Source organism: Rousettus aegyptiacus, unplaced genomic scaffold, assembly GCF_014176215.1.
Source record: "Rousettus aegyptiacus isolate mRouAeg1 unplaced genomic scaffold, mRouAeg1.p scaffold_m13_p_17, whole genome shotgun sequence".
Lineage (NCBI taxonomy): Eukaryota > Metazoa > Chordata > Mammalia > Chiroptera > Pteropodidae > Rousettus > Rousettus aegyptiacus.
Window position 1 is genome coordinate 26,997,118 of NW_023416292.1, and position 27,172 is coordinate 27,024,289.

A 27,172-nucleotide genomic window follows, 5' to 3' on the forward strand; every position below is an offset into this window, starting at 1 on the left:
TGAAGTTAAAGATAATTTATAATTTACTAAAATTTGAAGTATTTTGCTATTAAACCAAGACAAACTCTATGTGTTTAATCTCTATATGACCCCAAATAAATGAATTTATTGCTTGTTTTTGTGGATAAAATCAACTTTCTTTAGAAATCGAATGCCACATTCACTCACATACTAAATGGGAGAATTAGCGTCCTCACATATTTGTTTTGTCTCATGTTTCCATTCCCAGTAGGTCTACTCCCTTGCTGGCTCCGTCCTGAGATAAAGCTAAGCATAACATATATATATAATGTAGTATTTCTTAAATATTCATGAGGAGGCATTTGTTTACTGGAAGGAACATGAATTTGGTTCAAATCTGAGCTAGCTTTACCACTTTCCATATGATTCTGAACTTTATTTAGTCCAGTTTTTTTAAAACGGTAGGTTGCAACCCATTAGTGGGTTGTGAAACTGGTTTACCAGGAAACGAAACTTTTTAAAAAGTGAGATAAAATAGAATAGAAAATTCCAGTGCATTGCAATACAGTAAGAGTGAGCATTGTTTCATGAAACTTCAGAGGAGACTTCAGTGGTCATGATATAAAATTATTGTGGGTTGAAGTAAAACAATTTTGAAAGAAAATGACAACCCTTCTGAAGCTCAGTCTCCATAAATGGGATAAATTCTCTTCCACGGGGTTTTAATGAGGAATAAATGAGGTAATGTTTGTATTCATACACAGTAGGGCCTTGAGTAATGAGTCTCAAAATTATCGTGGTTCAGGAAAAAAAATATAATTTCTTTAACCACAGGAGTGTTTAAAATATAATTGGAGCTGTATTTGGACCTGGGTCCTCTAGTTTTACCAGTTTTTGATAAAGAAGTCATTTTCTTTCTCTAATTTGATGAAATTTACATAAGATAAATGACATTACCTGACCCTGTTGGTACTTTCCTGGTGCTATATCAACAAAACAAACTTTCCTGTGGCAGAAACTAAGGCTAGAGCTAGAATATAAGGACGAATCCTTTCCTGCCTTGAGGAGCTCAAACTAGAGGAGTTTGGAGACCAATAGAAACAGAGCGTAAGCAAAAACAACAAAACAAAAACTTCAGAAGTCAGACAGATGCAAAGAAATGTACACATATGAGCTATTAGAGCTACAAACATGGAACACTTGAAACAATCTCTTCCAAATTATTGGGGGTGGGGGTGTAACTTAAGAAAGGACATAACGGCCTATAGCTATAGAAAGCTCCTACTTAAAATCTGAAGAGAGATCTTCCTGAAAAATTTGTCATTGGAAAATAAGAAACTTACTATAAAAAGCAGGGCTGTCACATTTTTTTAATGTTGCAAAAAGCTTGTCTTATGGCCTTTTGGAATCTTACCCTAGAAGGGATGGATGTGTGACATTTTAAACCCTAGGCTAAAGCAGAGCCCTCATCTTTTGATACTTGACAGACAGCTGATTGGGAGCTGGCCAAGAGCTGCTGGGCCTGACAGGTGGACTAGTGATTCCCCACTCCAGACCAGTGGTGACAAATTTAAACGATCTTTGGCCTCTTTCTCGACTCATCTTTCATTACTGTACTCCTGCTTTACCCTAGCTTATCAGCTTGCCTTCGCAAGGGATCTTAGCAAATTCTCATTTCTATTCTCCGGCATACAATTTTTTTTAGCCCTCAGAATGCTCTCTCCTCTGTTTTGTTCTGCTGGATGATATCCAGTAAATCTAAGACCTAGCTCAATATTTATGAGAAGGCTTCCATTCATTCACGTACCATATACTGAGTGGTTCGGCCTTCTATATTAACTGACTATACTCCACATTCCTTCAGCAATTAGGCACCCCATTTATTCTACTTTTGTACATATTGTATATTTTACGCGGGTATTTTCAAGTTATTACCTTTATTCTGCCTCTCAAACAGTGACCCTCTTTTTTTAAATCTATATCATTGTCCCAATACTAGTAATACAGTAACATCCACAGTACTTATCTGTACTCTTTTAATCCTCACAAAACCCTGTACAGTGTTAGTATTCCTGGATCTACTTTGCAGATATGGAAACATAGAAAAGAGGTGAAATCAGTCATGCCAAATCAGCCTATAAGCGGCATCCAAGATCTGGACTCAAATAACTAGCCTCAATGCAGAATATTAAGTAAAGCCCTTTGAAGGTAGGGACAGAGGTTACATTAGCATAGAGAGTTCTGATGGAGAGGGCTCCCAATCAATAACGCTGACAAATACACAAAATCAACACCAGAAGTTCATCTGCAGGCGTGTGTTTATTTGTTTAATTGTATATGGCTTTATTTGGAAAGAAGGGTTATGCCCTCCAGGCCTTTGTCATTTCACTCACCTGTCCCAAACTGGCCTTGTCCTGCCCCTCCCTGGGGGGATCGACGTCCGGAGGCTGGAGGCCAAAGGCTGTCCAGACAGGTGGTGACCTCGGAGGCAGAACTGTCGCCTCGAGTCGCGCCGCTAACGGCGAAAGATTGACGCGGTTGGACCGCGCCATTCTCGAAGAGATAAGGGGCGTAATCTGGGGAATCGTCCTTTAAGATGACTAGGAAGAGGGTAGAGAGGGTGACTATCTTCCCCGCCCGCCCTCACTCTTTCCCCTCCGCCCGCTGGGCCCCCGGCGTCCATTCTACAGTTTGATTTACTGAGCGAGCCGTGCGGACTAAGGGGAAGGCGGAAAGCCACCGGCTGCAATTACGGTGGCGCCGCGCCTATCGCGAACGCGCTCCTTTACGGACGATTCGCATGCACCGGGGACGCACTTTGTGCTTCTGCCCCGACGGCGCCCACGCTCGCCTGCCGCTCGCTGCTCCAGGCCGGGAGCCCGCGCCCCTGGTCCAGCAAATCGCACTGCCCTCTGGGCTCGCCCCGCCTCGCAAACCCCCGGCCTTGGGCCCGCCTCCCGCGGCTGGCCCCGCCTCCCGGCCGCAGGCCCCTCCCCGCGCCCTCTCGCCCCGCCCATCTCCCAAACTCCTTCCCCGCCTCCTTTTCTATTTCTGAACAGGCGAGTTCCAGGCAGCTCACCCGACTCCTCAGATTGCTATGGGATCAGTAGGGTCCTGAGCGTCGGAGCAGCAGGGACGCGCATCCCAAGAGGGGCTTGCACGCCGAAGAATCAAGCCCTGCTGGGTTTTTTTTTTGGCCTTGACTGTGCAGAGCGAGGAAGAGGAGGTCGCGAGGCGCGGGCGCACTCGAGGCCGCGCGAAGGCCCCTCAGGCGGGCCCTGGGGCAGCCCCGCAGCTGGGGCCTGGTGCAGCCGCCGCGGCCGCTGTCAGGGAAGCACAGGCGGCCCATGGAGCCCGCGAGCGGCCGCTGCTGCTGAGGCGGCGGTGTCGGCAGCCCGACCCCGCCCGCCCGCACCTCCTCCGCGGGGCCCCCCGGAGGTAAGCGACTCCCACTCCGCGAGTCCCCCTCGTCGTGTGTGTGTGTGTGTGTGTGTGTCTGAGGGGGGTCCCTCTCCCTCCCCGTCCCGCACAGCCTCCCCGCCCCCACACCCGGGTTCGACCACAAAACTGTCTCCCCCACGGCGGCAGCTGCACCCCGGCTCCCTTCTCCACCCTTTCCAATCAAGCCCGGGGTCCTCGTCTGCTGTTTGGCTTCCTCTTCTGCTTAGCTCCTCCCTCTGCCCCGGGGATCCCCCCCTCCCTCGCCCTGATCCCTGCTGCCTCCGTCCCGAATTATTGTCTCCGAAGTCACGAACTCTTTCCACATCAGGACGCCTGTCACACTGTCCATCCTTGTTTGTCCTTCCTCGTCGTCTGCGCTCCTGCCCCAAAACTTTCCCATGGCCTCCGCCCGTATCCCCTTTTTCTCTTTTGCCCCTTCCCTCCGACGTCTCCGCGCGTCCTCGGCACTGGGTCCCCATTCCTGGAGCTAAGGATCGCGGCCCTCTCTTCCTCTGCTGCTCTGATTCCATTACCTCACCGCCCCCCACCCAGCTCCTGGCTTCCAGGAATCGCCCGTGCCCCTCTCCTTAGGATCTCGCCGACATTCCCAGGGTGTCGTGCGCGTTCTACTTTGACCTTAATCCTCCCCCTTCTCTGGGGCGCTTTACGATCCCCGTAAGTTTCTTTAGCTTCCCATGCCCCCTCCTCATTCCCCAGCCACCGGAGGAGGTTTGTTCCCATAGAAGAGAGAACTGACAGCGCCCCTTCCGTTCTGGATTTCCAGCCTTGACACTTTCTCCATCGGGTTTCCAGAGTATTGCCTACCCTCGCGACACTTGGCCCTGTTTTCCCTGTGGTCCGTATGTATTCTCCGGCCCACTCTATCTCTCCATACCACTTATTTTAGGATCAGCTAAACCTTGAACTAAGAGAGGGGGAAAAAATGTATCGGGAGGAGGGGGAGCCCCAGCTGTCTCACTCAGGCTTTGCTGGCAGAAGGGTGTTTCTGAAGGATGGAGCAAGTTTTGAAGAAGTCCCTATCAGATTACGCTTTGTTGACTACTCAGAATCAGCCACTAGGAAGGATGAACAGTCCTGTGTGGAAACTGAATGAGGCTGTGAGAAATTTTGTTTCGGATTACATAATTTTAGGTTTGTCTTAAAGGGATCACAGAATAGAGTGTCTTCCCACCCCTGTCCAGATCCCAGAGGAATCAATTTACTGTCTGTGGCTTACTGCAGTAGTTTTGGTTGATGCCATATGAGCGTAGGGCTGGGGTGGAGTTTGGGGTTAACTGGGAAAAGAAACACGAGATAATGGAAAGAGCTTGTACGGTCAGGTCGGGATTCCTGAGTTCAATACGTGACTTCCTCACTTGACCTCTAGAGTGACCTTTTTGGGAAAATGATGTGTAGGCATCAGTACAGTAAATGGCTCATAGGATGTGAGCTGTGGGGGGGGGGAATAAACTCAGTTTATTTGTTTACAGAACACTCTGGGTTTCTCAGACAAAAGGCAGTTATTAGTAGTGGTTTAGTTGTCCTGAGAATTTTCCTCCGTCTCGGTCCCTCTGTTGGGTCTTTCGAGTCTACACCAGGGCAGTAAGTCCGTTTGAAAGACGAGCTCCAGCCCGCTTCCTCCACCTGCCGCGCCTTGTCTTCCCGCTGCCTCAAGTTGCTGTGCTGTTCCTTCTGCAGCGCTTGACCCATAACTCCAGATTCCGTGGGTGGAAAGTATGTTTGTGGGCAAGCCCTTCGAGGAAGCTGGCTGGGGAAGAGAAGGTGGAGCGAGCTGGGACTTAGAAAGCTGGTTGCTCCCTTGAGTGCCATGTCTCCCTCTTGGCCTGCGATGACGATGATGAGGGCCCAAGGAGTTCCGTTCATCTTCCTCCCCTCGGCCTGTTTGAGAGTCTTCTGGCTACCTCGTCCCTCTTCTTTCTTCTCCCGTGTCCTCCTCGTTGACCAGAGTGCAGTCTGCTCACAGTGCCCCCTGCTAGGAGCAGCTTCGCTCCTTGGGAGCACACTCAAAGGGAAATCGTATTGCCTTGGTTTCCCTGCTGCCTTCTCTGAGCCGGGTCCACACCACACGGTGCATGAGAACATGTTTGCCGAACACCATCCAAAGCAGCGAATTGAGATTCTTTCATTTGGGGAAGAGTCTAGGAAGGACCTTTCAGTAATTGGCACAAGACAAGAGAGGGCCTCGTCCAAGTGCGTTTGTGGCTTGCAGCAAGAGGAGCAGTTCAGAGAGAGGTGAGGTGACAGGTCGCTTTTCTTGTCGTCCGGCTGTTTCAGCAGAGGCTTCCAGAGCTGGCTTGGGCTGTCTGGCTGGATCTGCTTATACCGGCTCTGTGGCCCCGCACAGACAGTTTTCAGACTGATTTAATATTGACTTAACTGTCCTGAGACCACTGCTGTCCCTCCCCTCCTGCTGGTGTCTTGAGAATGCCCTCTCTCCTGATGCCAACCCTCCTTGGGGCTTTAGGTGAACATTTACCTGGTTCCTGGTAGGGCGTGAGCCTGCCTGACTGCTCGGCCCTGTGTTTCTACAAAGAAGAAGTAGCACTCAGTGTCCATCTCTACCATTGAGGTCAAAGGGGCAAGATGAGCTGTGACCTCCTTAAAGTGAGGTTTGAATTGGACCTTAAGACGGGAGGGGGAACTTTCTTAACAGCAGAGCAGGCAGCCCAGGGCCATGTGGAGTCTCTGGAAGAGCAACACCTTTTTGAAAATTGTTGTTAAAGGTAAACGCGTACCTGGTAACAAATCCGAAGATACGTAAGAGTTTATGATGAAAATCAACAGTCCCATCCCATCTCCTTCGGAGTTAACCTCTAAATTAGCTCACTGTTTACTTCCGAAGGTTATCGCTATAGCTTTAGGTAAAATGCTTGTGCCTCTATTTCTTAATTTATTAAACTCTCTTCTGAGGGTTTAGCTTTAGAGGATTTATACCACCTGTTTATATGATTATGCCATTTTTATTTCTACTGGAAACCTTAACATATTTGATCCCCCCTTTTTTCCCCATTAACTTTTAGCAGTCTCTCAACTATCCTCCTTGTAGGATGAAGATGCTGGCTAAGCTTCCTTTTCTTCCAACTCATATGATCCATCTCAAAGGGATTTTTTAAAAGGAGGAGGAAAATTGAGGTTTTATCTGCTTGGAGGCAGAGCACTAAATCAGATGATCTCTTAAAGGCGATTCTACGAGCGTACAGGAACATATAAAAATGCGAGGATTGGTCCGAACCTATTCATATTTATCTAGTCTGTAGAAAAAGAGTCGAAGAAAAGAATGGGGATGAGCTGGATAAGGGGACTGATTCAGAGCTCTTGCCCATCCTGTCCTAGCAGAGACCGGTCCAGGAAGCCTTTAATGGAGGCCAGTGGAGGGCTGTTGGCCTGGAATCTTTCGAGGTGATGAGAAGGGGGAAGCCAGCCTAAGTGGGAGCAGCCCCTCCCCGCAAGCAGGGTCCTCTGCAGACGCTTAAATGCTCAAGTCACACAGAACACATGCCTGTAGACACCCTCGCTGTCCTCTACAGCTGCTGCTCTGCACACCCCCTGATGCTCAGATGAGGGTTCGCGCCGTTGCCCAGACATAGCCGTGGGGCCCAGCCAGTTGTCAGCATTCCCACCTCCCTTTCCCAGAGGCCAGCTGCTTGACCGGGTGGGAGAGGCCTCTTCAGTCCCCTGCAGTCCCACTGGGAGGCCACGTTAGGCTCCTCGTGCAAAGTGTTCAGCCTCAGTTGTCTGAGTGTCTCTGAGAGCTGTGGGAGTCGTTTCATATTGAAGGTTTGGATTCTCACTTTTTTCCTTGTTCTCTGACTTAGGAGGAGAAGGGTGATAAGTACAGGATCTCTTCCTTTTCCTTTCGCTTTCTAGTTCTTTCACTTTGTTTAGAATGTTACTTGTCAAAGCTGTATTTTCTTAGCATTCGAAAGTGAACGAATTAATACTAGGGACCATTTTTGGATTTGGGGTTTTAGAGAATCCTTTTCCTATTTTTTTTTTTTTTTGGTTGTTGTTGTTGTCTAAATTGCCAAAACAACTTAAATTCCTATCATACCTATGTCCCCACATGTCTTGCTTCAGCTTCAGGCAGTCTCCGAGGCTCAGAGGCTCAGAGGCCAGGACGGAGGCCCAGCTCCCGCCTGGCAGTTTCTAGTGGCACAGCTGCCGGTGTGGGAGAGGAGTCTGGTTTCCTGCACCTCTTGACATCATCTGGTTCCCTGGGGAGTAAGGGCTGCCAAATGGGGCATCTACTCGTGGGGAAGTCCCCTGAACACTGTGATGGGGGCTTCTTAGCTGAGCCTTGGGATGAAAGAAATGGTGTCCCTACCTCCCTTCCTCACTAGGAAAGTCAGCAGGGGTGACCAGATCGGGCAGACACCTGCTGCATCTCCTAGTGAGGTCTGAGATGCCATATGTGGGAGAACGTCTGAACCCCATTTCCCGTGGAAGTTTTGAAAAGTGGAGTTCGAGGAGCTTTTGGTGACTTGGAAGTCTTCGCAGCAGAGGAACAGGGAAAGATGTACTGAGCATAGAGAGAGCGAGGGGAAAAAGTTGTTTGCAAAAAATGATTGAGGCTTCCCTGTGAGTTTCCAGGTAGACCTAAAAGGTAGTGGTCCCAGTTGAATTAGAATGACCTGGTGCAGACTGCCCTATAAAGGTGTGGCAGGGGATGAGTAAAGCTTCCTTTTTATTCCCGTGCAACCCATAGTTGCGAGTAGAGACAGATCCACACAGGCAGCCATGCTGGTTCTGCTGCTCAGAGGGCACTGCGTACTTTGGGGAGAGAGCAGAGTGAAGGGGTTGCCACCTTTCTCACCCATGCCAAGCTCAAGCTGCGTCAGGGAAATTAAATTCAGGACGAGCTCTTGCTTGACAGAGTTGGGAGAGAGACAAACTAAAGTGGCCTTTTTTGGTGATCTCCGAGAACAGAGGAGTCCCCATCTGTCTTCCTACAAGACTTTAACACTGACTGTTGGGAGGCAGGAAGCTAGACTGTATGCTGTTGGGGAGAGGAAAGTAACCTTGACTCTTCACACGTCCGAGGGGCGGTGAGGGACAGTGGAAGGGTGAGGGTGGGAAACAGAGTTCCCCAGAGTGACTAGAGAACCCGTATCTGGAGCCTCCTTCCACCCAGAGTGTGTGCACCCGGGTTCACCAGGGTCGAAGGTGACGTCTCTGATGGTTGGAAATTAATAGCGTTCCAGCTCAGCAGTAGCCTGAGACTCACTCCATTCGCGTTTTCGTGAGGAGGCCTCCGAGCCCCTTGCTGACCATGGCCAGATGCTGGCTCTGGGCGGACCTGGCATTGGCAGCGTGCCCCTCCCGGCCTTTGCTTTGAGATGCCCTCCTTTCGCCCTGATTCTCCAGATCGGGATTTGACGAGCCCCTGAGAGGATCATTCTGGGAGGGAAGTAGCTTTTGTTAGAAGCGTCCTTCTTCAAGTCCGTCCAGAGAGGGATCCTTAGATGTGCGATTCCCGTGCCCCTGTACTTCAGACATTCTGGACCCTTGCGTTCCAGCCTGAATTTTTCCTGCCGTCTCACAGCTTCCTGGGTCTTGGAGTGTGTGCGTTAATGGGAAAAGTGATGCTAAGGTAGCAGAGGGCTGTCAGAAATGTTGCAGGAGCTTTTCAAACAGTGAGGTAGGTACCTTATAAACAGTATGTGTGTGTGTGCGCGCACACAGGTACACACGTACTGGGTACTAACCTTTTAGGTGATTAAGATTCAACTATCATTTATCAAGTGCTGCTGTGTACCAGGCCTCACGGTCCTTTTACACGCGTGGAGTTACTTATCCCACATGGCAGCAGCAGAAGTAGATCTGTCTTTCCCATTTTGTGGTCGAGGAAACTGAAACTCAGAAGATTCGTGGCTTGCACAGATTTCCACAGCTCACAATGGCAGAGGCAGGATTTCGAACCCCGGCCTATCTGACTCCAAGTTCAGGATGCTTTCCACTCCACTCCAGCTGCCACAGCACCGGAGAAGAGGGGGTGATATCGCGGAGCCAGACGCATGGCACTTCAGCCGGGCCGCCGATGGTGGTCTTAGAGCCCGGCCTGGTACTTGCTGGCCCTTATTCCCTGGGACTTTTGAGTCTGAAAGGGAAAGTAAGAAAGTGTCTGTAACTAGAAAAAATACACGAAGACTTTAATACTAAGTACAGGGGAGATGCTCAGGACCCGTGCATGGAGTGTCACGAGTAAGGAAATACAATTTAAAGAGGAAGAGAAAAAGGTTATCGACAGGCATTTAAAGGGAGACCCGGGACGGGCACAAAGATAGAAAAGTGAAGAGGTAAGGACAGGGGAATGAGACCAGACTTGCTTCGGTCTACCTGAAGAATTCGTAAACTTATATAAACATAAGACATATAAAGCAACGTTTCGCAAATGCAGGTTAAGAACAGCACCAAAGATGGTTAACTTAACGCAGCAGGAGTGGAGAGCAGTGAGTGAGGAGAGGCGTTAGTGGCCAGGGAACGGTTCCTGGCAGGGAGTGACTTTTCATCTGTTTGCGTGTTTGTTTGTTTTGTTTTAATTTTTTTTTTTTTTATGGTGACATCGGTTAACTAAATCCAGTAAGTTTCAGCTGTACACTTTAACAGTAAGGCATATATATATGTACACCGTGTGTTCACCTCCCATAGTTAGATTTCTTTCTGTCACTGTGTATTTGACCCCCTTTACCCCGTCTACCTGCCCCCACTTCCCCCAGCCCCACTTCTCATCAATTTTTAAAGGAGCCCAGGAAGACAGAGAGGAGGTGCCTGGGAAGGTTTCATGGCGAAGGGGAGACCCGAGGACAGGGCCACTGACTAACCAGGGTGTGTATGTGTCTCCCTCTCTGTCCTTTCTCCTTCCTCCCTCCTGTAGCCTGGAAGCTCGAAGCTTGGCTGTGGCCATGGGAGACACGGTCGTGGAGCCTGCCCCCCTGGAGCCAACTTCTGAGCCCACTTCCGGGCCACCGGGGAATAATGGGGGCTCCTTGCTAAGCGTCATCACGGAGGGGGTCGGGGAACTACCAGTGATTGACCCTGAGGTGGCCCAGAAGGCCTGCCAGGAGGTGCTGGAGAAGGTCAAGCTTTCGCACGGGTGCGTGACCGTCTGTAGCAAAGGCACCCCGCTGGAGTTGGTCAATGGGGAGGGTGTGGACAGTGAGATCCGTTGCCTGGACGATCCACCTGCCCAGATAAGGGAGGAGGAAGATGAGGTGGAGGCCACCGTGGCCTCGGGCACAGCCAAGGGAGCAAGAAGGCGGCGGCCGAACAACTCGGCCAAACAGTCTTGGCTGCTGAGGCTGTTCGAGTCCAAACTGTTTGACATCTCCATGGCCATCTCGTACCTCTACAACTCCAAAGAGCCGGGAGTGCAAGCCTACATCGGCAACCGGCTCTTCTACTTTCGCGACGAGGACGTGGACTTCTACCTGCCCCAGCTGCTTAACATGTACATCCACATGGACGAGGACGTGGGCGACGCCATCAAGCCCTACATCGTGCACCGCTGCCGCCAGAGCATCGACTTCTCCCTGCAGTGCGCCCTGCTGCTCGGGGCCTACTCCTCGGACATGCACATCTCCACGCAGCGGCACTCCCGTGGGACCAAGCTGCGGAAGCTGATCCTGTCCGACGAGCTGAAGCCCGCCCACCGAAAGCGGGAGCTGCCCTCCTTGAGCCCAGCCCCCGACACAGGGCTGTCCCCCTCTAAGAGGACTCACCAGCGCTCCAAGTCGGATGCCACCGCCAGCATAAGTCTCAGCAGCAACCTGAAGCGAACAGCCAGCAACCCGAAAGTGGAGAATGAGGACGAGGTAAAATTCCTGGGGGGTCAGAGGGGCAAGGTGGCACGGAGACGGGATGTCTGCCGCAGGGTCACTTTGTCCTTTGCTCTCCTTCCCTCTGTTTCGTTTCACTGATAAAAGCGTGGAATGTTAGCACGGAAAAAGACCTTAGAATTCATGTATTCCAACTGCCTCATTTTACAAAGGAGGAACTCGGAGACCCAGAGAGATACAGTGACAGTCTCAGGTCACATAGCTGATAGCGAGGCCGATAGTCCTTTCTGCCCCACGTTGTGTTTGCCGAGCTGCACTGCCATTCCGTTAGCACCCCACTTGCTGAGGCCTGTGGCGGAGACCCTGCCCAGCCTGACTCAGAACCGGGGATGCGGGCCAGAACCTGTCAGAGCCGCAGCCACGGGCGGGAGAAGGGACGGTGTGTGTGAATCGGGCGCGTGCCGGGAGGGGAGGCGGTAGATAGGAGCGCCTTCGTCCTCTCGCACCCCTCCTCGTGAAACCCTGTCCCCCACGCCCTGAAGGCCCTGCTTGTTGTTTTTGGGAGGGCGTGGTTCATTCCCTGCCACCGAGGCATCTGCAGGACCCTTCCTACCTGCCTTCCTCGGAGGGGACGGGGTCGGGGCACAGGGATGGCATCTCAGTCTTTCCCAGATCCCTTGGGAGAAGCACAAAGGAAAGAGGGAAGCGGTCTGAGCGGGGAGAGTGAATCTCAGGCAGACCCAGCGTCGAGAGAGAGCTGCAGTAGCCGCTGGGGGGTCCACTTAGGGTACAGAGCGAGGAGGAGAGCGGCACGTCATCGGTTACGCCCACCTACCTTCCCACGTCTGGACAGATAGCAGGGGAGGTTGCCCAGCGGACAGCCAAGTGTCAGCGACCTGGTGCCCCGGCCAGACAATGGTCCCCAGTCCCCCCTCTGACTCAACACCAGCCCCGCTCCCATCCTGGCCGCCGGCCCGGCCTGGGAAAGAAGGGAGGAAAGAAGAAAGAATTTGCGCTTGTTGGAAAATGCACATAGCCCTGGGGCCGGCATCCGCCTCCGTGGGGCGCACAACCACCCGGGTTTTGCTGCAGTGGGGCTTCTTTCATCCAGAGCGAGGTCAGAGTGCACGGGGACGGGAAAAGGCAGGCGGGGGGCTGCGGGGACCACAGAGCCTGCTTGCTCTGGAAAGGTGGCGTTTGTGATGATTCAATAACAGCGAAGCCGAAAGAGCTGATGTTTATTGAGCACTTATGTGCATGATGTCGAGTACTTCACATTCCGTCCTCACCACGACCCCAGGAGACAGGAGCTGCTCCACCGGCGGGCACGGGCGGAGCGAGGTTAGGCGGGTTGCTCGAGGTCTCACACCCAGCGAGTGGCAGCCCAGGCCTCACGTTCCGGCCGGGCTCCCAGTCGTCCAGCTGGCCTGTCTTGGGTATTTCTCAGCATCTGCTTGCCCGGGGTCCCAGCGGTCAGTTGTTTGAGGGAGAACAGCCTGGGCCTTGGCCACCTAGGCCTCCACCCCGCACAGGCAGAGGCCCACTGTTCCCAGAACTTGAAAGGACCGTTTCATTTCTGGTTGCGCTCGGCAGGGAAGCCCAGGGCCGTGAAGGGGGAGCAAGAGCCACCCCGATCCGGCGCGGTCACGCAGAGTTTGGGCGCTCCCTGTTGGGGACAGGCCTGCAGCGGTGCGTGTGACAGCGGCAGCAGTGACCGCTGCTGCCCCTCGTCAGGCGCAGCTTCTCTCTGTGTTCTGCAGTCCTCGTCTCAGGGCCAGAAAGGCTGAGGCCTCGGGGCTTCGCGCACTCCGCGCTGGTCCCCGCTCCCTCTCCTTTGCGCCTGATTCCTGCACGGTGGCAGGTATGGGCGACACACTGGGACGCAGGTGTCCCGTGAGCGCCTGTGTCCTGAGGGCGGCTCCTCCAGCCGCCGTCTTCCCAACCTGGCTCCTCTGTCGCGGGACACTAGATCCAGGGAAGGAAGCCGGTGGCACACCCCCGGCTGCTCCTCGGTTGCCTGATGCAGGCAGAATGGGCGCCCGAGCCCTCTGCGGCTCCGCGGGAGACGTGAGCGGGAGGGCGCACAGAGCGTCCCACCCGAGCCTGCGCGCTGCGGTCCAGCGCCGAGTTCCTGCCAGGCCCCTCTGGCATTTCGAGGACACGTGTCTCAAGGTCTTCGTCCCCCAGACACCGAGGGGATTGGTGGGCCTGCCACGCCCCCCGTCGTGCGGCGCTCATGCTTCGACAGGCGGTCACCGAGCTCGTCCGTGCTGGGCCGTGTGCCAGTGGCGGTGGCGGGGGTGCAGAGTGCCGTCCTTCCCTGCAGGGGTCACAGGGTGGCACGGAGGCCCCAGCATCGAGGGTACTGTGTAGTTTGTGCCTCTTGGTTTTGTATCCTGACACTTTACTGAATTTATTAGTCCCAGAAGTTTGTTGGTGGCGTTTGTGACTCTCTTTTCCCTGCATATGAGGGGGACGTGTGCAGCTTGCTGACACCAGGCCCGTCGTGATCTAAGTGAGCAGAGACTCCGTGGGAGAGGCTCTGGGTGGACCCGGCACTGGCATCACCAGCTCTCCCTGCGGGTGCTGAACTCAGTCCTGCGCCCCGCACCACTAGGGGCGCTCGTGATCCCACCGAGGCTTCTGTTTCGATCGCGAGCCCTTGAACGCCGCCCCCTGCACTCGGAGGGCTGCAGACTGCCTTCTCTGTCTGCCCCCATTGCCCCGCAGAGCCCGCCCCTTCAAAGCAGTTTTCATGAGCCGAGTTGGTGGTCTCCCTTCCCATTTGTAAGCAAATGGTAATGAACTCGGCATCACATGCAGGGAGCAGAGTGATGTAGGTGCCACCCCACAGCCTGCCCCACAGACGCTCGTGGCGGACCAGCTTTGTCAGGCCTTTGCACAGAGCAGTCTGCCGCGGGAGGCGCTGCAGCCCGTCGGGTGTGATCGCAGCTTCTTGGCCTCAGCCTTTCTCCGTGGGGCTGACTCAGGAGCAGTCAGGCCTGCAGAGTAGGCGGGCGGAGCAGGGCATGCTCTCCCTCCCCGCCCCCGCGGCTGGTGATGAGTCAGAGGGGACCTGTCCGTGGGAGACTCAGCTGGAGCGTTGCCCACGGAGACAGCGTCCTGCTCACTGCCCGTCCCCCACCTGCTCATGGGGAGAAACCGAACCACTGAGTCACCACAGACTCGCACCCTCACTGCCACCTCACCCAGTGCGGGGGCGGAGTTGCCGCCTTGGGAGCCTGGCTTGGCCTCCCGAAGCGCCCTTCCCCCAGGCTCTCCCGGGGGAGGCCTGACTCGGACCTCCAGCCGGAGCAGAGCCAGACCGAGGGGCTGAGGCCAGCAGATGCTTGAAATGCCGCTTGCAGAGCAGGGTTCAGTGATCGCTGCTTCTGCCCTGGGAGCTTGTGGGGCTGTCTCTGGAGTCAGGCCCCTCCTCCGCTCCAGCTGAGTCTCCCACGGACAGGTCCCCTCAGGCTCCTGCTCAGCTGTGGCCCTTCCCCCTGTTCTGCTCACGGACCCCAGTGAGACCCAGGAGTGGGTGAGGTGTGGACAGATGCCCTGGGCTGAGACTGGGACAGCTGCCGCTCAGCGCTCGGCTTTCTCAGGTGGAGTCAGCTAGGACCCAGCTCCCAGCGTGCGGCAGACAAGCGCAGTCCGCTGTGCGTGTGAGCGAGCTGGGAGGGAAGCCCGGGAGGTTCCCAGGTGGGCGAGGCATTCGCTCGGTACTGCAGCGGCATCGAGCTGGCTCCCTGCTCCGGCCTCCGCGGCGTCCCTCGTCACATGCTTCCAGCTTGGGATTCGGCTTTCCAGGGCGGTAAGGGGGCTGATGAGAGACAGGATAGAGCCAGCACTGAAGGTTTAGCTCTTCTGCTTCCTGCCGGAAGTCTCCAGAACCCGGAGGACCACGAGGCTTCCCTGTGGGAGCCACGCAGCTTGTTCTGTCGGTCCCTCTATGGTCTCCGCGGGAGAGGGTTCGGTTGAGAGCACGTGAGTAGGCAAAGAGAAAACAGGGACATTTGGCAGTGCAGTCGCCTCCCTAAGTGACCAGCTGTGGGGGTTAGACCCAGAAGATGCAGGCAGAATGGAAGGCAACGAGTGGAAAGCAGAGGCCGCCGTCTCTTCGGCCTGCCTGACCTCAGGTCTGAGCCAGCCTCCCGTCCCCCCTCTGTCAAGAACCTGGGCACGGGGCTCTGCAGGGTCAACTTCCTTGCGGTAAAGAAGAAGGGTAGAGCTGCACAGGAGACGGGGTGCGGTCCAGGTCGGAGCTAAATTCTTTGCCTTTGTCTCTCCCCCCCAACCCCCCCTCTGGCCTTTCCCAGGAGTTCTCCTCCAGCACCGAGAGTATTGATAATTCATTCAGTTCCGTAAGTGGGGACAGGCTGGGCTGGGTGGCAGGCTCCCCCCATGGCCGCGTTTCCTCTCCGTCCCCAGGTCTTCTGAGCCCCCAGGCCAAGGCTGGAGTTAAAAGGTGCCTTTCCTCCGGGGAGATCAGCCCCTCCCTCCCCTCCCTCCCAGGCCTCCCAGACCTGAAGGAATCCCCTGCCCTGTCACCAAGGCCCTGAGCCCAGGCTTCTTGGGGACCGCAGTGTGACAGCCCCCAGCTCCTGGGGCTCTAGAACCGACAGCTGGGGGAGAGGTAGAATTCACCCCTGGACTGGAGCCGAGAACCGTTTCCCCTCGGCCTCTGCCCTCAGACCATCCAATATCTACTCAGTGTCTGATAAGAGCTGGGCCAGCCGACCCCAGAAGCCAGGACGTGGCCCGAAGGCCACTTCTATCCCCCAAAGCTGGTTTTCTTCTTGACTTCGACCACGTTTCTTCCAGGTCCGAGTTCCTCCCTTTCCCAGCTCCCTGCCAGGCTGTGCCTTAGTCGTCACTCCTTTCTCGTTCCCGCTGAACTCACTGACCCCTGACCCTCCAGTCCCGCGGGGTCTTGGACCTTGGTGCTGGGCAGAGACGTGAGAGGAAATGCTGGTCCCTCTGGGAGTTCGATGATTATTTTCTGCATTATATTTTGATTTGTCTATCCAATCCATTTTCTCTGTTCTGTGCTGACCCCCTTTCGATCATGATTCCCATCTCCTCCCACGTGGCAGGGCCTGTCTCTTGAGGCCTGGGGTCACATTTCCAACATGCTCTTGTAACTTAGAGGCCCCTGTCCCAAATGCCGATTTGAGGATGGGACGGAATTCTGCCTTTTCTAATCTGAAACGACTATGAATTGGTTGGGGTGGAGGGTCCTTGGGACAGTGACCATTTGCCACCTGAGTGGATGGATTAGGGGATCAGGATGAATCCTTTTAGGCCTCTGGGATATTTCCAGGGACCACAGAAGCCTAGTTCTATTCTCTTCCTGTATCTCTTTTCAACCCCACCTCCTAAAGTATTCGCGACTGATTCAGATACCCTGGTTCACTGTTGTGTGGGGCCCTAAGCCAGCCCCCGTGGGGCAGAGGCTGAGAGGTGAGCTGTTCCTTTGAACCTGGCTCTGCACACCTGCAGAGGTAGGTCTGCTACTGCCCAGCTTGCAAAAGAAGCTCTTTTTTGCAGTGTGAGGGAGTGAGGGTAGAAATTCTCAATCAGGAAACTAAGCAAGACACACAGAGAGGGAGAGAAAAGCCTGGTGAGTGAGATACTGTTTCTATGTGAGGAGGAGACGTCCTTATCTGGCCGAGGGGAGGCGAGACTGGGCACTGGGTGGCCGTCCTGATAAATGCCCCTTCCGGTGGACCAACTTGGACCGGGGAAGGAGCCCCTCTCCATGTCTAGCTGTGTCCACCCCCTACACACCCCAGACTGACTCTGCCCTTTGTGGGGGCGCCCGAACTGCCCGCATGTGGAGCCCGGCTCACAGCAGAGAGCAAATGTGGGGACCCTACTCCTGGGGAAGAGGACCCAAGGAGGAATCGCTGAAAGAGACAGGCCTTCAGGGTCATCGTCAAGGGCCGAAGCAGCTACTGCTTCCCCCGCCCTCGGGCCCACGCCTGCCACCTCCACCTGCCTTTTCTTGCCCGTTGGTTATCCTCATCGGTGCCAGGTCTGCTCATCCTCCCCTGTCCTTGCATGCGCGGCGACCTCGTCAGGGGTGTGGGGTGGACCGGGATGCGTGGAAAACACCACAGGCTTTCGAGCGGAGCAGGTCCTCCTTGGAAAGGAGACACCGACTGCGCTCCCCTGCCTCTCCGCGGGGGCCCCAAAATGTGCGAAAGCTTCCGCGTAAGCAGCTCTTCTCTCGGCGGCTCCCCGGGTAACTTCTGGGAGTTGTCCCCCTGCCCATGTTGAAGCCTTGGGATGGACGGTTCCTGAGGACGTCCGAGAAAAGCGAGGCGCATCCCAGCGATCTGGGCTCCCCCCACCCCATACCCTCAGGAAACAGCCCGTGGAGAAGGGCTGTGCTGGCTCTTCGCCTGCTCCCAACTCAAGTCGAAAGGGTGGGGCGGGACCTGGGGCCGAGCGGCAGCCCCTCCCCCGGAGTTCTCTGGGTACTGGGCTCCCTGGCTCACTGGGCCAGGGGTGACAGAGTGGGTGGTCCACTTCTTCCTGTGGTTTCTTCACCATCTCCCACTTCTCCCCAACCCTTTGCAGCCTGTCAGACTGGCTCCGGAGCGGGAATTCATCAAGTCCCTGATGGCGATCGGCAAGCGGTTGGCCACGCTCCCCACCAAGGAGCAGAAGACACAGCGGCTGATCTCAGAGCTCTCCCTGCTCAACCACAAGCTCCCTGCCCGGGTCTGGCTGCCCACTGCCGGCTTTGACCACCACGTGGTCCGCGTGCCCCACACCCAGGCTGTTGTCCTCAACTCCAAGGACAAGGTAGGCAGGTTCTGCTCCGGGGCTGTCCCGGGCTTGCATCTGCCCAGAGCTGCCCGCTCAGTACCCCCGCTCCTCGTGGTTCGTGAGCACATGTCCCCCTTGACTCCGTGCTGTGTGCTTCTGAGAGCCTGCTCGTCCCCCTTCCTGGTCTTTGATTTTCTGGACCAAAGAGGCCTGGCCTTTCCGGCTCACCTGCGGCCACGTCCCAGGAGGAGTCGCTCTCCGCCCATCTGCACAGTGCTTTGGGAAGCTCCCCTCTGGCCCTCCCTACCTTGTGGGCTTCCCCCGCACAGCAGCAAGAGAGCGGAGGGTCCTCTTCTTTCTGAGACCTTCAGTGAGCAGAGTGGGCAGGGCGGAGTGAAGCCCGAGTCCCGTTGGAGAGGACCAGCGGAAGTCGTCCGCCGGTCAGAGCCAGGACTGGCGGTCAGACTTCTCTTGCAGAAGCGCTGATGGTTGGAGCGCTGCCCCGACCCGTGTCTAGGCTGAGCTCCCGGCGGCGTCCCGGGTTGCAGTTGATAGTTTGGAGGGGGTTCACCCAAGTACGTCGTTTGTGCATTTAGAGGCTCAGCTGAAACGTTTCGAAGACTTGTGTCCTCTGTCACCTAATTCTTCATATCAGTGTTCAGAGGACAGGGTCCTGCCCTACAGATGGCATTCGCAGTGTCAGGGGACTGGGGCTGAGGGTCGGAGCTCGGAGTGGGCAGCAGGAAGAGCTGCGTGAGCTGTCGGATTTGGGAAAGAGTGGCGGCAGCGAGTTGCAGGTACTCTCCTCACTCCGCCGCCTCCCTCCCCAGGCTCCCTACCTGATCTACGTGGAAGTCCTGGAATGTGAAAACTTCGACACCACCAGCGTCCCTGCCCGGATCCCCGAGAACCGCATCCGGAGCACCCGGTCCGTGGAGAACCTGCCCGAGTGCGGTATCACCCACGAGCAGCGGGCAGGCAGCTTCAGCACTGTGCCCAACTATGACAACGATGACGAGGCCTGGTCCGTGGACGACATCGGCGAGCTGCAGGTGGAGGTGAGCGGGCGCCGGGGGGCGACACGGGGGCACAGCCCGTTCCCCGGGAGCTTGCGGCACGTTTGAGACGAGACGGCACGCCCCGGGGCAGGCTGAGGCAGGCGGCCAGACGAGGGGGCGGACGGACATGGGGATCAGAGGAGAAGCTCCAAACGCTCCAGTCTGGGCCAGACCCGGGGTGGGGCTCATCTTCCTGCGGGATGGAAGGAGGAGCTAGGCCCAGCGGGGTGAGCACCTGCCGTATGAAGTTGTCTTAGGAAAGTAGAGAGTGATAAGCCATGCATTTATTCGTTCGTTCGAGAACTGTCTGTGGAGGGCCTTCTTCGCGCCAGCCCTGGCCCCTGCCCGCAAGGAGTCGATGACCCAGTAGGAGAGGATCAGGCCAGCCAGCCGGCAGGCAGCTGTGTGCTGTGCTCCGGGTTGTCTGGAGGGTAGGGCGTTATGGGGGCACCTGATGGTGGGGGCAGCACTGAGCTCTAGACTTGGGGTCGGACACACCCCAAAGGATTTCCTGGTGGAAGTTATAGCCCAGCCGAGGCCGGAAGCTGGATACGAACTAGCCGGGCTGAGTGTCCCAGGCAGAGGGAATGGCATGTGCAGAGACTGGGAGGCGAGAGAGCTGGGCCCGTTTTAGGAACGGAAAGGAATTTGGTCTGGCCGTGATGTGCGAGGTGAGAAGTGGCGAAGGATGAGACCGGGGCGGCCGCCGGGGCCGGGGCGGAGGCGCGGCCCCGTGAGAAGCGTGGACCGTGTTCTGGCGCAGGGCGCAGAGTCAGGATCTTAAGCAGGGCTGTGACGCAGCCACGTCGCACTGTGTGCTTGGACAGACTCTGTCTTTGAGCTTGCAGGCCAGATAGGGAGATCGGACACAGACGTTTAAGAGAAATTTGTAAGTGACGAGTGGAGTCGAGGAGAAACGATCTGGTGCGAAGGAGGGAGAGGAGCAGGCGCTCGACGTGGGCCTTGGGGTCGGCAGAGTAGTTTACGGTTCTGGAGGGACAGGAGGTAGGGTTGGGTGGCTTAGGTTGGAGAAATGGCCGTGGGACCGAGGCCGGAGAGGGTCTGTTCTGGACCCTGAGGGAGACTGCGTCCCGCCCCTCGGGGAGCTCTGAGCGTCAGGCCGTCACAGTGGCAGTTTGCAGACGCTCCGAGCCCTTGGGCGTCTCCAGAAAACTCGGTGAAAGTTCAGACTTCTGGGTGCCTTCCCAGCAGTTCTGCTCAAGATCAGGAGTGCATTTTAGGAAAGTTCCAGGTCTTTCTGATGCAGGCAGTTCACACTTGAGGGTGGATGCGGATGGCTAGGCAGTATTGGGTCCAAGTGGCCAGGATGGCGTGTAACCAGGGGAGGCTTTGGGGGCGGTCAGGAAGGGAGATGGTCCTGACGGGAGGTGGCAGACTCACCAGGTGGCCTGAGGGGGGTGAAAGACGTGAGACCTGTGCTTAGCACTTTTGACCGGCCACCCCCGCTGTCCCCAGCTCCCCGAAGTACACACCAACAGCTGTGACAACATCTCCCAGTTCTCCGTGGACAGCATCACCAGCCAGGAGAGCAAGGAGCCTGTGTTCATTGCAGCGGGGGACATCCGGTATGGCCAGACCACACTGTCGCTCCAGCCCTTCCTCTCTGGCAGCCTGTGTCTTTCCCTCCTCTCCTGACTCTTCTTGTCTTGAGGCCTCCGACCTTGAGGCAGTGAAAGCGCAGGCGGAGAAAATGCTAGGCCACTGCGGGGGGCATTGCATGCTGAAAGGGCTCCAAAGGGATGAGCGCAGCGGAGGGAGGAGTTAGAGCAGCCTGCCCTGGGAGTGGGGGCCGCGGGAATCGGGGGCTCGGGGAGAGAGGACAGCTTGTGGAAGACCAGGTGCTGGAGCCAGCGCTTCGGGATGGACCGCTGGTGGGGAGCGGGCGGGCCTGGTGGTCCGCATCTCACCTGGTGCCACCGCCGCGGCGTCGCACAGGGCTTCAGCGGCGTGTGTCCTTCTGTGAGTCTCTCGGCCCGGGCTTCTGGGGGTGCCCAGAGCCAGGGAGGCAGTGCAGGAAACGCCGCGTAGACAGGTCGTAGACAGGGCCGCGAGGCTCTGGGCGGCGCCTGCAAGCGAACGATGGTTTCCTCCCTTCTTCCTGCCAGCCGGCGCCTCTCGGAGCAGCTGGCTCACACCCCCACGGCCTTCAGGCGGGACCCCGAAGACCCCTCTGCAGTTGCTCTCAAAGAGCCCTGGCAGGAGAAAGTGCGGTGAGTGCGGGCGGGGGCCCCTCAGCCCGGTGAGCTCGGCGGCAGCCGCATCGTCCGCCAGGCCCCCGGGCCCCCAAATTCGTGTCCTCGCCCTGGTGTCACCCTCTGGCCCCACTGCTCTTGTCTTCACAGGCGGATCAGAGAGGGCTCCCCCTACGGCCATCTCCCCAATTGGCGGCTCCTGTCAGTCATTGTCAAGTGCGGGGATGATCTCCGGCAGGAGCTGCTGGCCTTCCAGGTGTTGAAGCAGCTGCAGGTAAGAGGAGGGAAGGAGAAAGAAGGGGAACTCAGGCTACCTGCAGCCTACCTGAGGTGACCCCGCAGGGCACTCCCCAGGGACCTCTTCTGCGGACCTGCTTGCAGCCCAGCCCTGAGCTGGCTGCATGTCAGACGGAAGCTGGGGCCCCTTCCCCAGCCACCTTCTGCAGAAGGGCAGCCGCAGGAGCAGCTCCACAGCGGCCTCTTGTGGCCCTTTGATGATCTGCACCTGCTCTAATCACAGAACTCCGGCCCTGGCTTTGTCCTTCAGTCAGAGCTCCCACTGATCCCTGGGAGGGGGTTGCCATGTGTGGAGATGTCAGTCTCCTGAGCCTCTGGGTTGGTCCCGGCCAGGAGCTCCACCTTTTTAATTCAGTTCTTTATAGACACGTTTCATTTTCTAGAGAACATTTTTATGAACCTAAATCCTTTTCCGTCTCTATTCTTTGAACTTGTGCTAATAGCTCCATTCTCGCTGCTTGCGAAGTGGCCGTGCGGTTTCCTGCTCCCTGCCTTTTTTGGACTTTGTGCCTATAAGACGCCTTTTCCCACATACTTTCCCGTGTCTTTTCAGGCCCTGGACTTGCTTTCCAAACTCCCTGGCCCTCAGTGGGTTTCGCGCGATGGCCTAGAGCCCCAGGCTGCCGAGGTTGGGGCCGGAGGGGGAGCCGCGCCTCCTCCGCCAGTTCGGGGGAGGACGATGTCCCGGTGCTTCTGTCTCCTCACAGTCCATCTGGGATCAGGAGCGCGTGCCCCTGTGGATCAAGCCGTACAAGATTCTCGTGATTTCGGCCGACAGCGGCATGATCGAGCCAGTGGTCAACGCCGTGTCCATCCACCAGGTGAAGAAACAGTCGCAGCTCTCCTTGCTCGATTACTTCCTGCAGGAGCACGGCAGCTACACCACCGAGGCCTTCCTCAGCGCGCAGCGCAGCTTCGTGCAGAGCTGCGCCGGTTACTGCCTGGTCTGCTACCTGCTGCAAGTCAAGGACAGGTGGGTGCATTCCTGCCCTCACCTCAGCCTTTCCTCCAGGGTCCCCTCTGGCCCTCCGTGTGCCACTTTCATCGACTAAATCACTGCCTTCCATTGCCAAGACGTAAAAGGTGAAACAAACAACACGTTGTAAGTGGAGACAGACACGTTCACGTGCCGTGCAGTGGAGGAGGCAGACTGACCAGTGCCGGGGTCGAGGGGCAAAGACAGGGATTTATGGGCGGAGCAAGGCTGCGGGCCAGCAGGGTCTCGAAGGTCGAAGGAGAATGAGGACGGAGGAGGCTGTGGGGGAGGGTGCTCCGGGCAGAGGAACAGCCGGCTCAGTGTGGGTCAAGCTCGAGCTTCACCGCCTGGCAGGAGACTTGTAGGCGGTGACGTCAGACAGGTAAGGTGAGGCCAGATTAGCAGGGCCTTCGTGGTGAGGCCGAGGAGTTTGATCTTGCCAGTGGAGCAATGACATGGCCCAGCCTCTGGGCAGTGAGTGCACCCTGTGGCCCGGGGTGGGGTTGGGTGTAATTGGGCCTTTAGTGACAAAGCGAGAAGCATGGAGCCTGGCCTGGGGGCGGGGGCTAATGATAGAGCACAGGGCCGAAGGGTTGATGAGAGATGTGGCGGGGACAAAGCTGAAACTCCCAGCTCTGGAATCTCTTTCTGTTCCCACGTGGGGTTTTCAGAACGTCTAAGTATCTGTTGCTTTGCCCAGGCCTGTCATTTCCAGTGTCGCATAACCTTTACGAGGCCCAGTTTCGCTTAGGGGTGAACAGCATGTCACACCCGGATAATTCCACCCAGACAGTGACTCGGGGCCAGTATCCCGAAGGCTCCTGCGGGCTGCTCACGGGCCACGGGCAGCTGCCCTGGGGAGGCAGAGGGCCCGCGGCTGGGGCTCCGGGGCTCCGGGGCTCCCGGCGACATGGCGGCCGTGAGATCTGCAGCAGAGCAGCTTATCAGAGATCTAGCGTCTATTAAGTGCCTGCCGTGGCCTGACAGTCTCACATGGAAACTGGCCGAAAACCCTGTCGGACAGGTGTGTCCCCGTGCCGGGACTCAGGGTCAGCGCGCTTTCAGAGCCTGCCCTCACCCACCTGGTCAGCCCTACCCATGAGCCCAGAGGAGGCTCTGCGTTTGAGGGCTGGGGCGAAATGCGGTTATTTATGAAGAACTTGGCTGCAAGCTTCACACTGTCCCTAAAGAGTCGGGATTTTGAATCCAGGGCCCAGAGGGTAGGAGCTGAGCCCCAGGACTAAGTAAGGGGGCGCGGGAAGCAGGTGCCTCCTGGCTTTCCTTTAGGGACCGGGGATGGGGGAGGGGCGCCAGGCAGCCGGTAGACCTTGCACAGTAACTCGAGAAAGAATACATGCAGTCAAACCACGAGCGGGGACAGCCGCTGGCAGGAAGCGGCCGCGGAGCACCAGGCCCCAAGCTGGAGGCAGGGTTCAGACCGCTTCAGCCGCTCCAGGCTGAGTCCCGAATGTCTCCAGACGTTAAGGAAGAGGAGAAGCCGCCCTCCCTGGCCTTTGGGCCTTGGGCATGATAAAAGTACTTTTCTCAGGGGCTGTTCCCTCACCTGTGAAATGAGAGGTCAGACTGAGACATCTGGAACCTTCCTGGCTCTCAAGGTTGTGTCTTGGTGGCTGAATTTGCAAGATACTTTCCCAGAGAGGAAGGGACTCAGGTGGGACTGGGTCCTTCTCCTGTCCCCTTCTTCGGCCAGTCGGACCAACCCCAGAGAAGGTGGCCTCAGACTACGTGCCCTCAGCCTAACAAAGCCTCTGCTGACGCTGTGGGCCGGGCCCAGCCTCACATGCTTAGCATGTTAATTGTCCCCCCTCCTACTGGCCATTGTGTGGGGACCACAGAGGCCTGGGACCTTCTCCCTCTAGCTTTCTGCAGCGGGAGAGGTGTTTTGTGTTTTTCGCTGCAGTGACTTTACCAGGTAGTTGAAACGTGCCCGTGCAGCCCCCACGCGGTTTTACACGCAGGCTCCCCAGCCCGCTGCTCCTTGCGGGGGACTGTGGTCTGCAGGGCCGGTAGGAGTCACTGATAGGACACAGGTCACTGGGCTCTAGTCAGAGGCCTCCCTCCGAGCCTGACTGCCGGCTGGGGCCTCAGAGCCTTCTTCCCTTGCTTCTGGGTTTTCTACTAGATTGGAATCTGGGTGCTAGAAACACGATTTTTGGAAAGTTGAGATAATCATAAACTGTTTTATTGTTAATAATAGCGATTTCAGACCCCAGAGCCGTTGTTAGCAGTTTACATTGATTTCCTCTTTCCAGAGCCAGCTCTAGGCCCTGGGAGGCGGGGCCAGAGTTACAGGCAGCAGGAAACACGTGGGTGTCATGTGGCCCGTGCGTTACAGCTTGAGGCTGCCCCCTCGGTCACTTACTGCCTCTCTCTCCTTCCTCTTCTCTGACACCCCCATCCCCACCCCCACCCCAGACACAATGGGAACATCCTTTTGGACGCAGAAGGCCACATCATCCACATTGACTTCGGCTTCATCCTGTCGAGCTCACCTCGAAACCTGGGCTTCGAGACGTCAGCCTTTAAGCTGACCACCGAGTTTGTGGACGTGAGTCAGGAAGGAGAGGCGCCCCACTGTCATGGGAGGGGGAGCTCATGGGCTCCCCTCAAATTAGGGGCGAACAGAATAGAGCTGGCAGGCGGTCAGGGCTCAGCGGGGTGTCCTGGGAGGCTTCCTGGCTGCCAAGAGCCGGGAAGGAGCGAGGCCTGTGGAGTGTCTGGCTGGCCGACTGGGCGGTGAGCCCCTCACACCCACAGCTCTCCCCTACCCCCAGGTCATGGGCGGCCTGGATGGCGACATGTTCAACTACTACAAGATGCTGATGCTGCAGGGGCTGATCGCTGCCCGGAAGCACATGGACAAGGTGGTGCAGATCGTGGAGATCATGCAGCAAGGTGGGGCTGGGCCGGCTGGCGGCGGGGCTGGGGGGACTTCCAGGAAGTTCATTCCGCCTCTGACGGGGCGGGGTCCCAGCTCTGATGCCTCCTAGCTCCTGACAAAGCTAGGTCACGGGGGAGGCAGCACAGGATCCAGAAGTGACCTGCGGGGTGCACACGGGGAGAGAGCTGTCCCATCTCCGGCCCCCCGGCTCCTTCCCATCTCCCCTCCGTCAGCCCGTCTCCTCCTGTCACTCAGTCACTCAGCCTTTTACTAACTCCAGTGTCCCAGTCACCACTCGCCTCCCCACTGGGTTCTTCGACCTCCGACGGCCGGTCCTCAGGCCCCTTCCCCGTCCCAGTCGCACGCGTCCCGCTCTGGACTCAGAGGTCTTCTTCTGCTCGCCATGCCATTTCCTCCCTGCCCCGCCATCTAGGCTGTTGGCCAGGTCCCCCCTCTCCCAGCCGTCTGGGCCCTTGACACCCCCAAGGCTGCCGTGCACACCCAGGCCGAGCCGCCAGTCTCCTCCTCTCCCCACCCCCGCCCCCACCCCGCAGGCTGTCGCTGTTGCTCAGGAGCGTCCCCGTCTGGCCCCGTGATGGCGGTGGCCCAGGTCATCTGTGAGTGTCAGACGTAGCATAGGCAGAGGCCTGCCACCAGATAAGTGCCCAGCTCAGGGCCCGTTCCCTAGATCCTCCCAGCTTTCCCTCGGGGTCCTGAGGCCCTTGCTGGGGGAGACGGGGTGCCGGCCCCCTGCCCCCGCCTGGAGGGGCATGGGAGCGTGGGACAGGGACGGGCAGAGACAGGGCCTCCCGCTAGTTCCCCCTCCTCTGCCCAGGCGGAGCCGCATCCACGTGCTCGGGTCTCTGAGGTGGGGGCGGGGCGCTCGGGACACCTAGGCTGTTTGCGGTGGCTGCCACCACTGCCCCCCCTCCTTCCCACCTGCGACCTGTGCCCTTCCTGCCCCCAGGTTCTCAGCTCCCGTGCTTCCACGGCTCCAGCACCATCCGCAACCTCAAGGAGAGGTTCCACATGAGCATGACCGAGGAGCAGCTGCAGCTGCTGGTGGAGCAGATGGTGGACGGCAGCATGCGCTCCATCACCACCAAGCTCTACGACGGCTTCCAGTACCTCACCAACGGCATCATGTGACGCGCTCCTTCTTGGGCCCCTGGTCGGAGAGACCCCACCCGCCCGTCCACCCAAGGGAAACGGAAGGCAAGAAGTGCCCAGGATCACGTGGTGACTGTAGAGCTTGCTGGGGTGGGAGAGCCGGGCGTGGGGCACTTGCTGGGGTGCCCCTGTCCCCACCCGACGGACCCCAGGACTCGCCGCCCTCCAGAGCGGGATAAATGTGAGGCCACTGGGCCTCCTTCATTGCAAGGTCTGAGAGGTCCCTCCCATCGCCTGTTCTGGGTCCCAGGCAGGGTGGGTGGGGGTGTGTGGGTTCTCGGTACTTAGGACTTGAACCTGTGGATCGCCTGTGGCCATGCTGCTGCCCAACGCCCCCACCCGGGGACTGACTCCGGGCCTGAGGCCCCTCGGGGGGCGGCTCTGGCTTGGCTCCTGCACTTGCTGAGCTTCCCTGGCGCGGGGGCCAGGAAGGGAGGCCTCGCAGCCCTCCACGTGTGAGGGGACCGGCCGAGCCACGGGGAATTCCTAACCCTGATCCCGTCCTCCACACCCAGGGAAATAGCTCTCAATTTTTTTATTTTTAATTTTTGTTTGGAATAAAGTCCTTAGTTAGCCAT

The 27,172-nt window shown here is 57.0% G+C and overlaps 1 protein-coding gene across 5 annotated transcripts; it reads left to right on the forward strand.

Annotated features, from left to right (window-relative positions):
- Positions 1 to 2,997: 2,997 nt before the first annotated feature.
- Positions 2,998 to 27,171, forward strand: PI4KB (phosphatidylinositol 4-kinase beta). 5 transcript variants are annotated; one of them, XM_016122757.2, is made up of 12 exons: positions 2,998 to 3,399; positions 10,298 to 11,234; positions 15,521 to 15,565; positions 17,787 to 18,014; positions 18,809 to 19,036; positions 20,513 to 20,622; positions 21,163 to 21,267; positions 21,400 to 21,523; positions 22,254 to 22,519; positions 24,959 to 25,091; positions 25,318 to 25,438; positions 26,392 to 27,171. In XM_016122757.2, the coding sequence occupies exons 2-12, from the start codon at positions 10,326 to 10,328 to the stop codon at positions 26,571 to 26,573; spliced, it is 2,451 nt and encodes an 816-aa protein (XP_015978243.2). In that variant the 5' UTR covers positions 2,998 to 3,399; positions 10,298 to 10,325; the 3' UTR covers positions 26,574 to 27,171. The 5 variants fall into 5 exon arrangements, with proteins under 5 accessions (XP_015978243.2, XP_015978242.2, XP_036091126.1 ...); XM_016122756.2 differs by lacking the exon at positions 15,521 to 15,565; XM_036235233.1 differs by lacking the exons at positions 2,998 to 3,399; positions 10,298 to 11,234 and adding an exon at positions 14,349 to 14,806.
- Position 27,172: the final 1 nt, after the last annotated feature.